Source organism: Borostomias antarcticus (assembly GCF_949987555.1).
Source record: "Borostomias antarcticus genome assembly, chromosome: 17".
In the NCBI taxonomy this organism is placed as follows: Eukaryota; Metazoa; Chordata; class Actinopteri; order Stomiiformes; family Stomiidae; genus Borostomias; species Borostomias antarcticus.
In genome coordinates this window covers 17,477,647-17,497,386 of record NC_140250.1, presented here as the reverse complement: position 1 = coordinate 17,497,386, position 19,740 = coordinate 17,477,647, and the positions used below count along the sequence as shown (strand labels likewise).

General features: G+C 43.7%; 1 protein-coding gene across 1 annotated transcript in view; it reads left to right on the top strand.

Annotated features, from left to right (window-relative positions):
- Nucleotides 1-2,326: 2,326 nt before the first annotated feature.
- Nucleotides 2,327-19,740, top strand: part of tfpia (tissue factor pathway inhibitor a) — a 29,525-nt gene continuing 12,111 nt past the window's right edge. Inside the window, exons 1-2 of the mRNA XM_084452268.1 lie at nucleotides 2,327-2,460; nucleotides 18,362-18,562. Of these exons, the coding sequence (XP_084308394.1) occupies nucleotides 2,373-2,460; nucleotides 18,362-18,562 (289 nt within the window). The 5' untranslated portion in view covers nucleotides 2,327-2,372. The remainder of the gene's footprint in view (nucleotides 2,461-18,361; nucleotides 18,563-19,740) is intronic.

The window sequence follows — 19,740 nt, the reverse complement described above, 5'->3', positions numbered from 1 at the left end:
TTAAACCGGTGTCTGTCAGTGCCCTGTCGCCCCCTGTCCCAGCTCCCCCTCCTCCCCGTGTCCTCGAGGACGGCGACCAGGTGTGGCCCGTCAAGCGGCTGCTCGCCGTCCGGCGTCGGGGCCGGGGGTTCCAGTACTTGGTGGACTGGGTGGGTTTCGGCCCCGAAGACCAGAGCTGGGTGCCCCCTTCCTATCTGGCTGACCCTGCCCTGTTGGCCGACTTCTATCGGGCCCACCCTGACGCCCTTGGGCGCTCGCCGGGAGTCTCGCGTCGGGAGGGGGGTACTGTTGTGGGGCGTGCGCGGAGCGCGTCACGGTCTGCCTCTCCGACGCCGTCTGACCAGCCCACCACCTCTGCGCGCTCAATGAGAGCGTTGGCTAGGCGACGACGCAGCCGGTCTCCATCAGGCAATCAGCGCACCTGTCGATGATTGCCTCCGCTGCTACAAGAACCAGCGGGACCGGCAGTTCATCGCCAGATCTTAGCCTTATGTACACGGTACAAATCTCGCTCCCTGTGATTCCTAGTCAACTTGCCTTTTCTTTCCCGGACCCTGCCTTACCCCGTTTTGTGTTTTTCCTTCCAAGATTCCCACGGACCCTCCCTCGCGTCTCTTCGGCCCCAGTTCCTCTCGGCCTCCCGCGGATCCCTTCCCCGTCTCCCCGGACCCACAGAACCCCTCGAACCACCCCCGAACCCCTGGACACCCTCGGACGGATCTCCCGGTACCACGCTCGCCTCCTCCCTTGGACATCCCTTGGACTCTCGGACTGTACTGTAGCCAGGCGCACGCACATACATACAACACCCTGCCCGCCTATATCACCCCGCACCCACGGTAGACCACACACATAGTCTTCACTACGCACTACACATAGGTATTCACACATCCCATACTCCGAGACCATTCGGCGCACCACACTTTCTCCCGCATATCCCCTTCCCAACATCCTGGAAATAAACAAACCCACGGGCTAACGGATCAACCGCTCTGTGCCGCTTCTTTGGTCCCCCCGGGTCGTACCGCACAACAGTGGTATTCATAAGAACCAATGGGTCATGAGTCAATGTTATGGCATCCTCAAATGTATCCCCTGTAATGGTTACCATGGTAAGGAATGTATTGAAGCGGGTCATAGGGAGTGTTTATGACATCAGAACATATTCACTGTCACTGTGATAATGACTGTGTCATGTTGACCATTTCACGGAATGTTCATATTCAAAACATTAACACCACAGTTTGCAGTGCAGTTTATTGGACCAAGAAGTCGTTGCCCTAGTGACCCAAAGTTCCATTGGTTCCACTGAATGGGTCTATACAACATAAGACATGGCAGACAAATAAATGACAGTCATGAGGTGTCATAATGTAGTGACAGCGTCAAACAAAGTGCTGCCAGCACAGAGAGTGAACATTAGGAGGTAATTATTCTAATTCTGTGGCTACCAGTTCCATATCCAATATCAAACATGGCTCAGTATGCAACTGCACCATTTCCTTCTGGAATTATCCCCAAACAAAAACAATATTGCTAAAATGTCTCAGATATCTCCTACACTCCATCTCTGAGGTCTCCTTAAAGACTACCAGTGAGGTACAGTGTGAGTTATCTGAATGGAACGGAGACTTTAATGGAGTTTCAGACAAAAGCCCAGCTTAGTGTAGCCTGCAGCAGATGTGAATATTCCATTGCGGTGGGATGAAATGTGGCAGATGAAAGTATAGGTTGAGCTGACAAGATACAACCGGAGGGCACAGGCTACCACAGTTCATCAGATTCTAAATGCCTGTGTGTGTGTGTGTGTGAGAGAGAGAGAGAGAGAGAGAGAGAGAGGAGAGAGAGGAGAGAGAGGAGAGAGAGAGATAGAGGGGGCTGAGGGTGTCTCACTGCTCAGTAATGTAGCCTAGGCCTAGTGCCAGCACAACCAAAACAGCGAGTTAAACATTTAGGGCAGCCTAATGTATGGCACTGATATCAACTGTTTATTTTGACGCCTAGGGTTGAAACTTGAAATTCATTGTTGTCTGGTAGTTAATGTTTGCATCATATAATCCCACAGCACGGTGTAGCAATATAATAACCTGCTTTTCAAAATAAAAACCTTCAGCAAACGTAGGCTACATTTTTAAATTAAGTAGCATAGGCTACTTTCCTGCTATACTACTATAGGCCTACATGTGATAGTCCACGAAGCAGTTCCTGAACATGTATTGGATAGATTTCTGGTGGGAAAGAGAGTAGATAAGAAAGCAGACACGTTATCAGCCGGAAGTGCGTGGGATAACGCCTGCCTCAGCCTTTAAAAGAAAAAAAAAATCATGAAGTTTTTGCAAAAACTTTAGCCTACATGCTCCCCGGTCGCTGGTATGGCTTTCACGGATAAAGTGTGTATTTTGTGCGTTATTTTCATTTCACGCCTCGATTTGGGAACGTCCCGTGCTGAACGGCCAAGAGGTAAGATAAGTTCACAGTTAATGTTAAGATTATTTAATGATGTGTTCTCCGTTCTCACGAGTTGAAGTCGGAATCTGGTGCTCAATCATAATGAAGTCGGGTCCGCGGCAGTCCGCATCAGTCCGTGCGTAATTTGGGTCAATGACAGCCGGATACCACATGTAGAATTTATATTTTCTTAACTAAACCGTCCTGTTATATATAAATACAGTCAGATATAGCCTTGCAGTAGGCTACGTTTTGTTGTTTTGAACGATGTGATTGTGAAAGTTAAACACTGCTGGGTTGTGGCGCATATCCAAAAAGCATAACAAAAACATGATCTTGTCCGACACTCCTCTGCTAAATATAGTCAAATCAATATTAGTTCACAAAAGGGACACAGGGAATATGTTAACCCCATGATTTCCCATTTCAAAAGCCCCTTTTCCCGAGTCAATTACGCACCAACTGTTCTGATATTGGCCGACGTCTAGGAGCCCTAGGTCTCTGGCAGCTATGCCAAATTAAAGGGAACTGTGCCTAATTTAGAATATTTCGAATTCCCTGCTCATCACGATAAAGGCGCAGAGCACAGCAGAAACTGTAAATGGTTTAGCCATGAAACGAAGATCGCTCCAAATGTTATATGCACATGTATGCACTCAGTCAAGCCTGTATTCCCGCATCACCATTCACGGTAACCCAGTTGTTCTTGTTGTGCACGACTGCTCGGGAACCCTTGGTCCTTGTGGTGAAACCTCATTCTGGCGTCTGGGCCAAAGTCCTGCATGCCGCTGCAATTCAGTCTGGCTGGGAGTTCCTTCGGTGTTGCAACTGTCTCAGAGACTGTTTAAGAGCCACACGGAGTGAATGTCAAGGAGTGAAGTGAATTAGAGTGGTTAGAGGTTAGAACTGTAAAGTCAAGATACATGCGTAGGAAATAATAAAATGTCTTGACTTATTATTGACAATGAGTAGCCTAAGCCCAGACTGCTGGATCTCTACTTAGACTACTGCTATCAATGGTGGTGTCTCTGAGGGAGGCTCAGCCTTGATTATCTTGTTATTTTCCATGCAATCAAATTATCTCAAGGTAATTGGACTTCAAATCCATTTCGAAACCCAAAGGATGATATTCACACAGAGCAGCTGTATGATGCCATACTCAGGTGGGGCACTGTGTAACCAGGTGGGCTTAACTGTAGTTGTGACATGTAGGCCTAGTCTTGGTGTCCTAGACTTTCCTGTACAGGCATTCCCCCTCTACAGGCATTTCATAATCATTCAATGTCTGTTTTGAGCTATCTTTAGGACACTTGTGGAATGGAGGTGGGGGTTATCCAAAAAAGAACTGTTAGTTGGGAGGTTTCTAGACAACAGAAGGGCCACACAAAAATTTTTAACATTACACAGGAAAACTACAGTATGCCTACTCTCTTGCTACAGACAGAGAGAGAGAGAGAGAGAGAGGGTTTCCACTCATTTTTACCAATACGATTCCCCAACTTTTCCATGATCTTCCCATAACTATATTTCCATGGCTATTATATTTCCACATTTTATGGTTGTGTAACATAGCCTTAGAACTACTATAATTATGTAAACACATGATACATGTGAACTGCAACTTGAAGAATGGATGGATTGGAGTGAGTGCTCTCACCCACACACACACAGACACAGATTAGACATGTTTGGGCTGCTACAGCAGGACAGCAGCTGGTCGATCTCCCACCTGTACTGTAAGTGGACTCGTCTTCCTCGGAGATGAGTCAGATGAGGGTGATGTCGTCTGTAAACTTCAGGAGCTTGACAAACTGGTGGCTGGAGGTGCAGCTGTTTGTGTACAGGGAAAAGAGCAGAGTGGAAAGAACACAGCCTTGGGGGGGGGGGGGCGGTGCTTCCTGTCAGACAGGAAGTCTGATCCACCTGAGAGAGCACGGCCTCCAGAGTGAGCGGGAGGATGGTGTTGAAAGCAGAGCTGAAGTCCACAAACAGGATCCTGGCGTAGGTGCCTGCGGTCTCCAGGTGCTGGAGAATGAAGTGAAGGGCCGTGTTAACTGTGTCGTCCACTGACCTGTTGGCTCTGTAGGCGGACTGCAGGGGGTCCAGGAGAAGGTCTGTGATGGATTTGAGATGCCATAGAACAAGGTGCTCAAAAACCTTCATTACAACAAGGGTCAGGGCGACGGGTCTGTAGTCGTTGAGGCCTGTGATCCTTGCTTTCTTGGAGACGGAGATGATGGTGGAGGTCTTGAAGCAGGCTGGAATATGGTATGTCTCTAGTGAGATGTTGAAGATGTCAGTGAACACCGGGGACAGCTGATCAGCACAGTACTTCAGCGAGGGGGAGACAGAGTCCGGGTGCTCTCCGAGGGTTCTGTCTCTTGAACAGGTGGTTCATGTTCCTTTTCTAGGATGGTGAGAGGCTGTGTTGTAGTGGGGGAGGAGGAGGGGGGGGCAGCTGTCGAGAGGTCCGGTTAAGATCCGAAAGGTCCGTTAAGATCGAAGAAACATTGTGGCCTGTGAAATTGTTTTAGACTTTGTAATAAAATGTGATATCCAATGGAAAATCCGATAAGCCGGAAAATTACCTAATACATACATAATAATGACATAGTGGAACTCAGCCAAGGTAGCCTACCTCCTTTTTGAAAATGGGGCATATGGGTCAAAAGTTATGTGCAGAAACGCATCTCCAACTTGGCGCTAGAGTGTTCGAGGGGTCAACATGAGACTTGGTGACAGGGGTCATGAGACTGTACGGAATGAGTCTGCCAAATTTCACAACTTTTGACCATACAGTTTTAGGGCTGACAGAGACTCCAATGGCAGATTAAGTTTGGGGATGAATAATTTACCATCCCTATGGTGGCCTATGCCGTCACTTGACCCCCAGCAAGACAGGGAGCACATTGTTTCAACTCAGTTGACAAATTATGTGAAACTGACACCATAATGCAGTTAATAAATACATCATTCCTGCTTTTTGCCTTTTTAGTGGTATTTTTTCTTCTTCAGTTACACAGATAATGTGACGTATTGTAGATGAATGTTCTTGCAAAACAGTCTTTCATGAATTTGTGGGGAAATTCAATTAGTTGTTCACTTAGTGTTTGATGTCTTGGCCTTTTATACCAAAACCTCAGGCCTTAAGCAGATGGGAATTGCATAGCATGTGCCATTTTAATTAGCGTTTGTAATAAGCTGTATATTTCGCCAAAGTCTTTCTTTGGCAGAAAGCTCTGAGTTAGTGTGAGTCTGTGAGAAGCTGTTCTTTGCATCGGAAGATACTGCCAGGTGCCTCATGGGTAAAACTAGTTGATGTGTGATTTCAGCGCCTAGCCAATGTTTGATCGTAACATTTTTAAAAATAAAACCGTGTCCACTTCATTTGACCGTAAATTTCACCTGGAAGTAATTTAAACCACGGTGTGGTCCATGGATTTGTTTTTGGCGGTGAGCCCATAAGCACCAACTTCCCAGACTTCATCAATATGCTGTTTTAGGGTGCAAGTCCACCGGCATGCTGCATTTTAGAGCTGGCGCTGTTTTCTCATTGTTTACAATGGGTAATGCGCTCTAGGGCGCTATAGAGACGAGAGCTGTGCTCCAAACGCTTTTTAGCGCTACAGCGCCATGAACTCTAGGCTTTTTTGGCAATTGAAAAAAGTTTAACTTTTTGAGCTAGAGCGCAGGCTGTAAAAGGCTGTTCTGATGATGACAGTGCTCAGTTTTTGGCAAAACCGCAGAGACAGCGAACGTTACCCCTAGCTAACATTAGCTAGCTATCTTAACTTGGCTAGTTAATCTGCAGTCTGCAAAAACACGACACTCGTTGCTAACGTAGCTGTAAAACATCGGTCGCCTAGCCAGCTCTAAACTCCAGCTCTAGTGCGCTCTATGCAGCTGTAAGCTTGGCGCTGTTAAGCTACATACAGCTCGTTGGTGGACACACAGCCTTACAGTTCATTGTAATATGGAACTTCCCCTGCTGGCCAGCTGCAAAGAAACATATCCCCAAGTCCATAAGGGACGATAAACTGAATCACACTGATTTGTCCTTGTTATAAATAGGTTGGTAATGGTGTATTTATGAAATATTAGTCTAATGTAGCGGAGCATAGTTGGCACAGTCACACAATGCAATCTCTTGATTTGGCTCAGTCGTAGCCTAGACTGAGCAATTCCATCCTAATGCTAATCTGCTTTCCCTCAAGGTCTGAGAACAATTTCAGTATGCACAGTAATGGTTGCTATTATATCCAGTGATTACTTTGGTTATTGTAGGCCGGGACTTACAATTGACATCCGTTTTAACAGGGTGAACTCAATGGCCAATGTTTTATCATTTGCACTGCTAAGACATTCTTGAGGTATTCTGATAGGAATATTATGCTTTGTTTATTACACTATATGATTTACACTTACTGGGGCTGTACCCGACTCGAATTTTGTGAGCCGAAACAGATTTGTCTGTTCAAATCAGAGATCTGATTATTTGTTCCTCCTTTTCCCCCCATTATGTCTAGGTTGAGGGGAGACCGTGGGAGTCGGGGCAGCTGTCAAACTCAAGTTTGCAGGCAGCATAATAAAATACTAGCCCACATTGTCCATCTACTTCAGATGTCCCCATGTTTTATGCAATGTTTCCCATAGCCTACATTAGGGTTGGGCAATTTGCAGATAGTCTCATCAACTGCACCTTTCAAAGCGTGTGCAGATAGGCATGTGTTGGGCAGCAGCAAAATATCACTAAAGCATTTTCATGGATGTTAGAACTCAATCTGTTTATGGGAAAATATCTTAGTTATCTTCGGATATTGGATATCTTTGTTAATACAAGAACATTGATCTAGGAAAGCAGTTTTGTGTTGTGTATTCCGTTTTGGAAATGCACATGATTGCTGGCACATCGTAGGCTAGGCTAGGCATAGCAGAGGAGAGAGGGGTTCCTTCTTCCCTCTGCAATATCAGTCTTAAGTCTAATTTTACTGCACAACAAATTTGGCCGGTCCGATATAAATCACATGGCAGCTGAGTCGTCTTAGCCCACGAGCGCATCTTGAGAGTGGAACAAAAAAACAACTGTTCGACTTCAAGAATCTCAGGCGACTTAAGGATCTCCGACGGATGATTGGAGGTGTCGAATTTCAGGGGGCAACCCTTTCTGTACATTGCATGTAGGCCTACACTTAACGTTAAACAATGTGATGTTATATTTAGGGAAGCACCGATTGCTAAATTCTGGGCCGATGCCAATGTTTAAAATAACAATCCGGCCGATGGCTGATGTTTATTTATTTTTTATTCCCCCTTTTGTGCCAGGGAAACAAAGAAATTAAGTGTTTGGTTCCAAAACGCCAATTTTTATTTCACTTCAATTTGAAAGCAAACTACACGTGCGTTTGCGGCATTACATCACAGATCTTCTCCGAACCTGCAGCTGGGTAGGCTATGTTTTGCAACAAAAAAAGCCGTAATTGTTGCGACATAACATCGGCCACTACAGTACCATCGGTGAATGTCATTTTATTTGCCGATGGGCCGATGGCAGTCAACAAGGCCAATATCGTCCGATGCCGATGTTCGGCCGATGCATCCCTAGTTATATTAATCTTAAAACCGTTTCCCTATTTCTCTCACATTCTCCAGGCTCTTCTCTTTGTGAATGGCAGTCAAGTACACAAGAAGACAGACGAAACCAGTGTAGAACATCATACTTATTTGGTTAATCGTCATAATAATTCAGCAGATATTCAGATAGCTGTTTTTAAACAATACCTTTCGTGAATTAGCTCTGCCAAATGCATGCAGAAGGCCTAGTGTTTTCAGACATTCTATTCACCATGCCACACCCTCAAAAATGTCTGAGAAAATGCCCGTTCAGCACCATTTGACACACAAGCAAGAAGACAAATGCACCCGCCGGAGCGTCAGACACAGGTTAATCCACACGTCCTATGCACTGTCACTTGGAGAAATTGGTGTGTTTCAAACTTCTGTATCTGGAGAGGCGATACTTGCTCCTAATGCATGCTCTCCATCTTCTCCTTGGCTTTTGCTCCCCTTTTCACTATTAACAGTTGGTTGGTTTTGAATCTGTTTTGGAGCCCTTACAGTAGTGTCAGTTTTGCTGAGATTTTTTACCTCTGCCCCAGCCACAGCGCAAGGCAGAAGGTAATGTTTACGGTGGCGTATGTTCGTTCGATGGTTCGTTAGCATGATTATGCAAAAACTACTAGAGGGATTTTCATGAAACTCGGTGGAGGGGTGTAGCATGGTAAAACAGGCATAACACAGAAGAGGAGTACAAGTGGAATGAATGGCATAACAACCGAGGGAGGATGTTATATGGTGGAAAAGCATTTACACAATATCAACTTTTGTACATTGGTAGGACCATCAGAGACCAACATGTATATGATAAACACATTACAAAATTCATTTAGCATGTGCGGTGCCCTTTAAAACACAATTTAGAGCAAAGCCAGCTCCCTGTGTGGTGGGGCTAGAGACAGACACATGGTTTGGACTGAGGGGTGCGGGGGGAGAGCCCGGAATGAATTGCCCCCTGCTGGCTTCAACCCGATGGAGGTGCCACAAAGCCGCCCAAACATGGCCACCCATTCACATCCATTCATTTTTTGGATGTAGGGAGCGAAAAATCCCGCCCATTCATTGTCAATGTGGGGATTAAAACAGCCATATGTTGACGTGGGAAGGTCAGAGACATGGGGTTTGGACTGGCATAAAGCTCTCGACCTAACGAATGCAACGATACCAAATATGTCCTGCTCGCACACACGTGCGCACACACTGAGCCACAAAATGCATTCATGGGCGGAGATCTGTGCTCGCCGAGCATCATTTCTAGTGCCAGATTGTTTGAGTTTTCAGTTTTTGCCACGGAGTAAAAGGCACTGTTGTCTCTGCACTAATGTCAACCCTTTACTGCTAACCTAGTTGTATGCTTGTGACTGTTGAGCTTCTAAAGATATGAAGGCCAAACATTTTACTGTGATACAATTAGCTATTTGAACAACATTTTAGAATTCTATGGTGTATTAAGCCATTTCGACTTCGCATGGCTTAACCTTGACCTAAATGGGATACACAAAATAGAAAAAGATGAACCATTTTATTTAATTTGCACGGTAAGGGCATATGCTAGACTTAAGTTCAGCCATTAAGTATTCGATTTTTCATGCCTTGATCCATGAGTCAGAATAGACACGCTTGTCTGAGTTGATACTGATATCTTTTTCCTTTTCCAGAAACTTTGCAGGGGTGTGTGAATGCCTGTAAGGCCTGATGAGGCCCTCACTGGTCATCTGCAACCGGCGTATGATACAACATCCTATATGACTCATAGATGATTGTACAGCATGCTTTATTTTGCATTTCAGGAAGCAATGTTCCATGCTAGATATAGTGTGGGACACTGTAGTATATGTCTAGTCTGTTGGTAAGTCCCTGTGTTTTAAAGGAAGGGTTGCGTGTTCTATTATTAGATAAAGTGGGTTATTCAATGGGGTATTCCACCCAGTAAAGCTTATTACTGAATAGGATGTTTTAGAAATTCAATTAGTCACAGGGATTTTCCCAATAGCTTTATCTTAACTATGTGTTTAGTTAGTTAGTTAGTTAGTTAGTATGCACTAAAATAATTATTGGATTGGTGGATTTGCATCTTGTATGCAGGCACTGTAGAATGTTAATACAGTGTAAATACTGTACCTGTACATTTACAGCTGTACAGACCACAGAAATGTACTTCGTTGTTTCTAAACTGCTTGGTCGTTTCAAAATTATCACTCAATGATCTTCAAGATGGTGGCTCTAATTCATGCATTATCGGTGTGTTATGCACTGAATGTAATCACAATGTTAACTAATTTGGCCTCACTTTTAAGTGCTTATGAATTGATATTGTAAGTTAGAATTTCCCAGAGTCAAAAAGTCACCCTTGGATCTCAACTGGATCTGTAAGTCAGAACTAGAAAGACAGTCGTTGGACAAATAGCGAGATTAGTTGGGACATATCCCTAATATTTGAGATAAACATTCTCCCAAGACCCTTACGCGAGATACATAAACGGTTGAGAGAAACTCACAAAAACATGTTGTGCAATTGGAAGATTTGCTCTCATCCAGAACTGTTGATAGGGCAGAGTGTACTGAAGGTGTGGAAAAGACAGATGGACTGATTTGAACTTGCTGAGGCACACACTCAAACCAAGTGAACATTCAAAGAGTGATTAGCTGTTCTCACTTTAAGTGGATTTCATTTGATTCCGCATATTAGGATGGGAGTCTTAACTATTTCTCAATGCAAGGGTGATGTAAGAGTATTACATTTCGTTGAAAACACTAAGAAGTGTGCGAAGGAGTTGGAGAATTCAGAGTTTGAGAGACCTTTGCGTGAGGGCATTGTCTTTTCAGGTACTCTTAGCTTGAATGCTGTATCATTGGTCTTGGTCGTCAGTCTGCACCAATCTGTATGCTATTACTGTTCTCTCTTCCTCCTCTCCTCCGTTTCAACCTGTTGATTCTCAATACCTTCTAATGACATGGAAGGCAGGGCTATTCAAAACTGATACTGTATATATATATATATATATATGAATTCAATTTATTGTGCTACTTGTAAAAGACGAAACCTTGAGAAAGTATTCAGTTTTTTCTTACTTGAATAAACCTTCCTACTTAAGTGTGTGTGTGTGTGTGTGTGTGTGTTAAAGCAAGGCAGTTGCTGTATGAAACTCAGTTCCCTTTCACACATACGTATAATTATTGGACGCACGTATCGGCTCTGATCACTAGCGAATCGGCCCTTTTAAGGGGAAATATTGAACACGGCTCATGAGTTCCATCAATGTTCGCCCCTGTGAAGATAAGAGTGTTCCCTGTATCTCATTTGTATTGTTTGAGCGATAGCCGGCATTGCAGGAAGAGCTGTTCCTATTGATCTTCCCGTTTAATCAAGAGGGCATCTATAGTGTGGAACAGGCTGAGCGTGACATTTGCAGAGACTCCCGATGAAGCCTCACTGTGACTTTGTATCTGGTTCCATTGATTCTAGGGTATAATCACATTCGTTTAAAGGTGGCGAAACGCATTTTAAGAGTGTTATTTGAAGGACAAGGGACTGCTCAGTGTCCTTGAAACTCACTTCTCTCTGGGTGAAAAATGATGGAGCAGGTTTTTGAGGTCAGAACACTGTAGTAGCCTATATAATATCTGCAGGTTCAATATGTCTTCATTGGAAAGTACTGTAGGTCTCTTCATTTATAATCATTATACATATATAGATTTTATTGATGAAATAATGGATTTTTCAAGCTACAGCAGGTTAATACAGCGCTACAGTTGCTGTCTGCTAGCTAACGTTAGATAGCTAATGTTATAAGGTAGCATGCAGAGCTAGACACGATGGACCCGATTGGTTACCTAGCTGGCCAGCTTCCAAGCTTGTCAGCCCGCAATCTAACGCTTGCTAGCTAGCCAGTTAAGTGAGCCAGCACAGCAGCTAACTACTATTAGCAAGGCTGCTAAGTTTGACCAAAAGTTTGGAGTGAGATTATTTAATTATTATTATACTGATAACTACTATTAGACTACTAACCAGCCGCAGAAGCTAGCAACTCGGTAGGGATATCCTTTGTTATGAAAATCCGCGGTAAGAACATCAACCTCACATTTGATTGGTTAGAATGGTCACTGTCAGCTCACAAGGTAGAGTGTAGCCTAACTCACGAATGTACAGAGAAAGGGACAGTCGACTGGGCCTCTTCCCCGGAGCCCGGGGAGAGTCACACCAGAACAATTATTTCCACCCGCATCAATGCTCCCAATTATATTTTGAGGTCACGCAGATTCAATGTACGGTCGTGATTTTGAGCCCTGTGGTGAAGCTAAACCAACAAACTTAGTCAAGCCTCTAGATTGTAGCATTTTCTAGCCTTGCCACACAAGGCTGCTCCAAACCCACTTGCACTCCAATAACCTGTTAACGCCCGCTCCACAGAACAGAAATTGCACTCCTGAAAGTCCTCAATGACCTCACCGCTACTGACAATGGAAACCCAAATATCATCATCCTCCTAGACCCGAGAGCAGCCCTCGACCCCGTGAGCCTCATCCGGCCCACTAGACTAGAAGGCCTCGTGTCAATGGGGGGGATTGAAGCGGCCAGACGGTATCTTGATGTGGGAAGATCACAGAGACCTGAGAGATCACAGGGTGTGGAGTGGCATAAAACTCTCAAACATGTCCTGTTCAAATGCATGTGTGCACACATAGCCACTAAATGCATTCATGGGCAGAGGTATGTGCTCTCCGAGCGCAATTTCTAGTTTATTATATTATTTTTATTATATTATTTACATTTCTATGGCATTTAGTCAGGAACTTAGGAGCTGACAAGCAGTTGTGGCGAGGAGCCGGACCAATAAGTCCAAAATACCTGTAGCCTACTGTACTTGTTGCATACAGTAGGCCTGCACTTTGACGCAACATTGAAATCACTTCTTGTGCGCAGATGGTTATCTTGTAGGCTAGCCAATAGGACGGATGCATGTTTTTGTTATGTCACCAATTAGTTGGTGATGCACTTCAAACGTATTGCACAGCACTGTAAGAGTGTTGAAATGCTTTCACACAGGCCATTTGACAAAACGCCTCCTTATACTGCAATAATGGCACACTGTGGCTGGTGGAGAACTAAAATATCCTCCATTAGTGTGTCTTTTAAACAATGTGCATTGATTTTCCACGTTGGAAAATGTTCTACAGCCTTGGCAATTCCCCTCTGTGTGATTCACTGGCTGTCGATGCCAGCAATGCCACAAATAACTCACTGGGCACTTCTGGGGGTTTCAGAAGATGGCAGATGGCACATTGCTACTTCCCTGCACAGCGTATGATAGCAGTTGAAGTGGACATAAGTTAGCCATATGGTCCATCATGGCATTGGCAATTTTCTCTCTGTTGATGTGCGAGCTCCCTATAGTGCTCACATGGGTGTGTTTTCAACCTGGATGGAAAACGGTGTAAATAGCATGGCAGCTCAGCACTGACCTTGAGCTATGGGGCTGCGATGTTGTCTCAGCCATGTGGAATGCCTAGTAAATCAAGGCCCACTGCCACCAACTGGAACATGTTGCTGAATATGCTGCAGCCCTGGAAGTGCAGTGTGGAAAATCCACTATTCACGGTCTTGAAGTGTTGGATTACTTCACTTCGATGAAGCTCTGGACTCTTCAAACTATCAGACCCTTGTGTAGGCTGAGGTATATTGATGCGAGGGTGACTTTTTCCTGTCAAACTATTTTTTTGTTATCATTGGACACGAGGTGTAAAACAGGTAGAGGCTCATCTGGGCTATCTGTCCCAGGAGATAAGGCTGTAACAAGGTAGGGAGGGGAGGGGGAGATTTCTCCCAAAGAGTCAGGGTGGCAGACTAAGTCACCTCTGATAAACCTCTGGCATTCAAGATTACCGTGGTGGGATCTAGTGAGAGGAAGGCTGGAGCAACAGACAGCGGAGAGAGAAAGATTTATTACTTGCCAAAGTCGAAAGAGAGGAAACATCAGAGGTTGTGGCGAAGGCAACCTGTGGTGAATGCCAAGTCCGACACGAATCAGACAAATAACTGTGGCCTGTCTGGCCACTGATTAAAAATGCATGGGCCTCGTTGTGAGCTTAGCGATAATTAACTGGAGAGAGGGGGGGGTGGGCTTTGGTTGCAATTTTAGCAAGTAGGCCAAAATCTTTATTTTACCAACAGGAATTATGTATTGCAATGAGACATTTATAGGTATTTTATGACGTCTATGGACCATTTGAGCTACTGTATAAGCCACTGAAGTCAACATTTCAAGAAGTTTATATGGCTGACAATGCATGATAATACATTCTACCTTTTTGTGTCCCAGAGGTGTGATTTAACTTTTATCTCCATGGTAGTTTAGCATTTAGCCTAGCTCACTATGTCAAATAAATATAAGAAAACATATCTTAAACGTCATCAGTGGTCACCAAAATACACAATACCCCTCACCAAAGACCCTTTGATACAGCACAAGAGTTTAATGTGGCTCTTGAGACAAACTTTCATCTCCCATGAGAAACATTGTTTAGATTGAAAGGTGGGACGTTTGTGATGATGACATCATCATTAGTCGACTGAAAGGGATCCTTTCAGTACTATGAGGTCACTGTCTCAAAAGCTACCAGTGCTGTATGACTCAAGTTCTGTCATGGATGTATTGTTTCCTCTTTTCTCTTCTCTTTTTATACTAATTTCTCTCTAAATCCAAAGGTCTTTATTGCCATGGGAAACATGTTACATTGCCATAGCAAGTGAAAAACAAAACAGAAACAATAAGTTGTAAACATTACACTGTGAACATGTGAACTACAGTGTTCAGCAATGTACAAATACTGTAGTCGAAGTACAAAGGGCAAGGGTAAAGATACGTGGAAAACAAAATTCTGAAATTTCTTATAATTTGTTTTGGTCTAATGATGTTGCTGTCCTGGGGCTCTGTAGAATCAGTTTGTGTTTGTGAACAGAGCCCCAGAACTAGCTGGTTGAGGGGACATCTTTCTAGATTCACCTCTCTATAGGTGAGGGCTTTGTTATGGAAGGTGTCAGTCTCTCTCTCTCTCTCTCAGATTCTTAATCACCAAGCCCATGATAACCTGGCCTATATCTATTAGCGTGATAGATTCACTTAAACGCTGATTGGTCAAGTTGGCCATGAGTCACCTTCAGCCCTTTGTCCATGGCTTTAAGGCTAGGCTCTGATTAACTCTGACATGTCTTTACACTTTGTTTGCACAGCTAGCAGTGATGTGGCCTTTACTGGCGTAAGCAGGATCATGTCCTTACTGTACATTCTCCATGCCCAATTAACCATTGACTCATTGCTAACACATTGACTAGTACTAGCTAAGAAATTATCTGTCCTTATTGCTCTACATGGTTTGATAAAGTCAATATCTAGAGTACATGATTCATTGTGTATGAATAGGGATTAACTTGGACTTGGAACACACTTCTTCCTGTATACACACAGCCTTTTTTGTAGTTGGAATATAATATTTGTCTGGCTTAAATGATGTCCGCTTTTCAGTCCTGACATCGACTTAAATGTCGTTCCTCATCTTGGTGAAATCAGCATTGCCTTCTCCCCTCTTTTCTCTAAATGAGTCTGAAATTCCATTCGTGGCAACATGCCCCCATTGCCGGTGTTGCCACGGAGTTTGGCATAGTGGTCAGAGTTGAGTGACTCCAGACTTAGACATGATCCAAACTGAGGTGAGAGGGGGAAAAGCAGAACATGTCCACGGTAATCAGAGGAGCAGCAACCAGTGGAAATTTTAATTGCCGAAAATGTGTTGCCTCTGTCTGTGATAGGCCTGACAGTGCAGTGCATGCTGTATTTTCGGCTGGCATTGACCAAGCTTGTGTCGATTCATTGTGGTTCGGTGTGAATAAATAGACCTAACTTACTTGTATGTACTGTACTTTACAGTATGAGCATTTCTTTTTCTTTTCCGTGAATCAGTACTTGTTTTTGTGTTTAACATCTATTTCTACATGTCATAAGACATCTACAATATTTCTACATGTGTTCCTTTTTCATTTGAATAATGTAATAATGACTGAACAGAATATTAAAAATTGTTGGCCACTGTTCTGTACAGTTTAGATTGATGAGGGAGGGAGAGTTACAATAGAGTGATAAGGCTATGTACTGTAGTAAGTCTATCCTGTGAGGTTTTAATATTAATATTTTATTGAGGACATGAAAGTATGGTTTTATGAGAAATATTTCTGGTTCACTACCCGAGGTAATGTTTTGACTTGAATAAAGTTCTTAAAGCCCCTTGAAAATCCCTTGTTCCCCTGTCTGCATTCATTTGGAAACAGTTCAGTTATTGATATTGTTGTGTTTGGAACTGTTTTTCAAATATCTGGATGGACTCCATCGGGATAGTATTAGAACATGAGTGACTGAGGAACACACTGGCTATTGTGCATCATCTGGCCTCAGAAGAGGCTAAAAATCAATGAGAACATCCTGTTTTCTGTCTTCTCTCCTTTGCTAGGCTTGTCCCAGCTTAGTAAAGCCCTTTCATTGACACAAAGCCTGGTTTCCATTCCCGAATGAACTAGCTGGACCAAATGGGCAGTAACGTTTCTGCTCCTCTCTGCTAAATGAGAAGGAGAAGACAAAGAATCAGAACTTGTCAATATTGTCCTCTTGAGTTTGTTCAGGAAGGATAAGAAACAGATCTGTGTTTACATACCCAACGAGGGCCCCACAGTGAGACAGGACCACAGTGGACAGCCTGTCTGCTATGTAATCTTCCATCGCTTATCTGCCCAGGCAGAAGAATGTAAATAAAAATACCAGAATCCATGCTCTGAAAATATTTAATCTCTCTCGCAAAAGCAAACCCATAAGCCTGGGAAGTTTGAATTCACAGGGGTATTTGATGAGACGTTCCTTGGCTCTCGTTCCAAGTCGTTATTATATCCATGGTAGAGGTGGGGGGATGAGAGTGCTGCAGGAGGTAATTAGAGTGTTCTCAGTACCTGGTGCCAGATGAGGAGGAATATGTGTTCGCTAGACGGGTTGCTCACCTTTCTGGCCCCTGGGTGATACTTTTTTTTTCTTCCCTCTGGAATATGTAGGGGTGGGTCGTATGCCCACCTCCGTTGTTCTCTGTAAAGCGCATTGTGTTGCCTCTGTGTATGAAATGCGCTTTACAAATAAAGCTTTGATTGTTTGATTGATTTGTGATGTGACGCCATGTTCCCTGGAGCCCTGTCAGTACATTGACTATAGATCTCAACTTGGTTGACTTTTAAACTGCCACTCTAATAGGTTAGATGTCACTACACTAAAAATGTGATTTGTTAGATTGCCTTTTGGGGAAAATATGTGCTTGTAGTGCCCTAGGTTACAGATGACAACCCACATGAGTGTCAGCCTCAATAATCAAAGGTGAAGCAATTTGACCACTACAAGCCAGATCAAGCTACACAATGCATAAAAAAACTATAGTATATAATTGCCGGAGCTAACTTGACAGCAACGGGAAGCCTTGTTCCTCCAGACTAATAAATACCAGGATGTTGAAGGTTAGCTGATCCACCTTTCCTAAAGGGCTGATGGGGGAAGGGGGGTCTGCTCTCACTCAAAACCGCAACCAACTGTCAAACTCACATCCCCCTCAGACAGAGATCATGCTCCTCGCTGTGTGTTCTGAACTAACGGTCCTGTCACAGTGGGCGTGCAAGCCCCGGAATGCCCACCGCACCGTAGAAGAGCGAGACTGGTCCCTGCAGCAAACAGAGATGGGGATTTAACATCCCGACAGGTGGTGGTGAAATAATCTGTCACCTATTTTCTGCCTCTAAAACAAGCCATTTCTTTCCAAAAATACAGCATGTAACCCATTTGTCAATGTTTTATCTGGTGGTATGTTTTTATGTGCACCTACTGTGTCACTGTAAATTAATCCATGTTATTTTTCGAAGAGGTTGCATTCAGAATCAGACTTGCTGTTGTTTTATGAACTACTGGAAAACGTTCTCATGCTAAAACGCATTGGATAACATTGAATAACAAATGTAGTTCTCACAACAGTACTGCATTCTCTAACTTTGGCAGTTATAATGCTGAAGTTGTCGGAACATGCCTCCCCCTATCTCTCCAAAAGCAATGAGGAGCTCTCGACCGTTAAGGCTAGAAATCGTTTTTAGAAATGCCAGAGCTGGTTTAACCTTTCTGTCTAAAAGACTCAGGCTATACCTTGTCCTAATCCCCCCCCCCTGTCCTCAACATGTTTGATGAGTATCATGAGCAGAATGCTAACTCTGGCTCTTTCCTTCAAGCAGATGTCGCGCAGCCCGAACTCTTCATTTTTCACGAGTCGTGCGCCCTCAAGAAAGACGAGGGGCCCTGCAAGGCTCTACACAACCGACTCTACTTCGACATCGACTCGGGCCGCTGCGAGCCCTTCGAGTACGGGGGCTGCAAGGGCAACGCAAACAACTTTGAGAGCTTGGAGGCGTGCACCGAGATGTGCGTGGTGTCTGGTGAGTTTGACCTGAGGTTTTTATTATGTGACTTGTATTGGTTGAAATGTGAAACTGCACCCCATGTACTGTGAACAAAATCATGTTTTATTTATTGCAGTGTGTGTAGCTGTCAATACAAAAAGAACACCAAAAAAACATTACAAATCACTCATGATAAGATGTCCCTGTTCGTCAAATGCCAAGTCACTCTATTAGTTTCAGCACACTATCAAACATGACACTCCTATGTTTCCAGTCATGACATGAGATAAGGTACAATCTGTGTGTGAGCCAATAGTGTCTAACCACAGTAATTACATCATCAGTGTAAATTAACTAACGTGCTGGTTCCAGTGAGTGGCTGTAGGGAGTTGTCAGTGTACTGTACTTTATTTGCCCCATATAATTTTAGTGCTTTATGGTTTGGGTGGGAGTGCTGTTATAGTTATAGCTTTGGTCTGGATTGCACACTAAATATTCCATCCACACATTTTCATGATGCGTCCGGTGATATTCTGAGGGAACTTGGATGTAACTGTTTTCACCTACCTGTACTCCACTGGCAGAACAATCACAATGTTTTCATCTTATCAGCTAATGACTGATACAACAGCCTGGCAAAGATCACAATTCAGTAATGTTTCTGTCAGTTACTGTATGTGCTAGGAAACATCAAATTGATGCAACAAATTGAAGGTAAGATATGGTATAGAATCCCACAGGGGTAACGCTTTAGAATAACCCTTGTTAATAAACCATTTATAAACCATCTGTTCATAGTCTGTTCAACATTTACAAATCATTATGACAACATTTATAAACATTAATAAGATATCTAGGCTAAAGCCCATTTCTCATTTTTAGTCCTAACCCTTGCCCCTCAGAACAGAGTGCCAAGGGCTAGTGGGTTGAAATCTTCCCCTATGAAATAGGACACCCCTTTATGACTGATACGTCATCAGTACGTCCTCTAGTCTAATCTGTCGGTCTACACGGAGCGGTAACAAGTGCAATCAGTTGTCAATGCCAATAACCTCTGGTAAGACTGGACTCATTTTTATTGAGTAAAATGTGGCAAATTTCTTCGGATACTTTTGGGTGCAGTCATGACTGTTGACAGAAAGACTAAAAAATTGGCCGACCGTATGAAGATGCAGGCATGTTCTACTGTATCAGTATGAAATATGTCCTCCTAT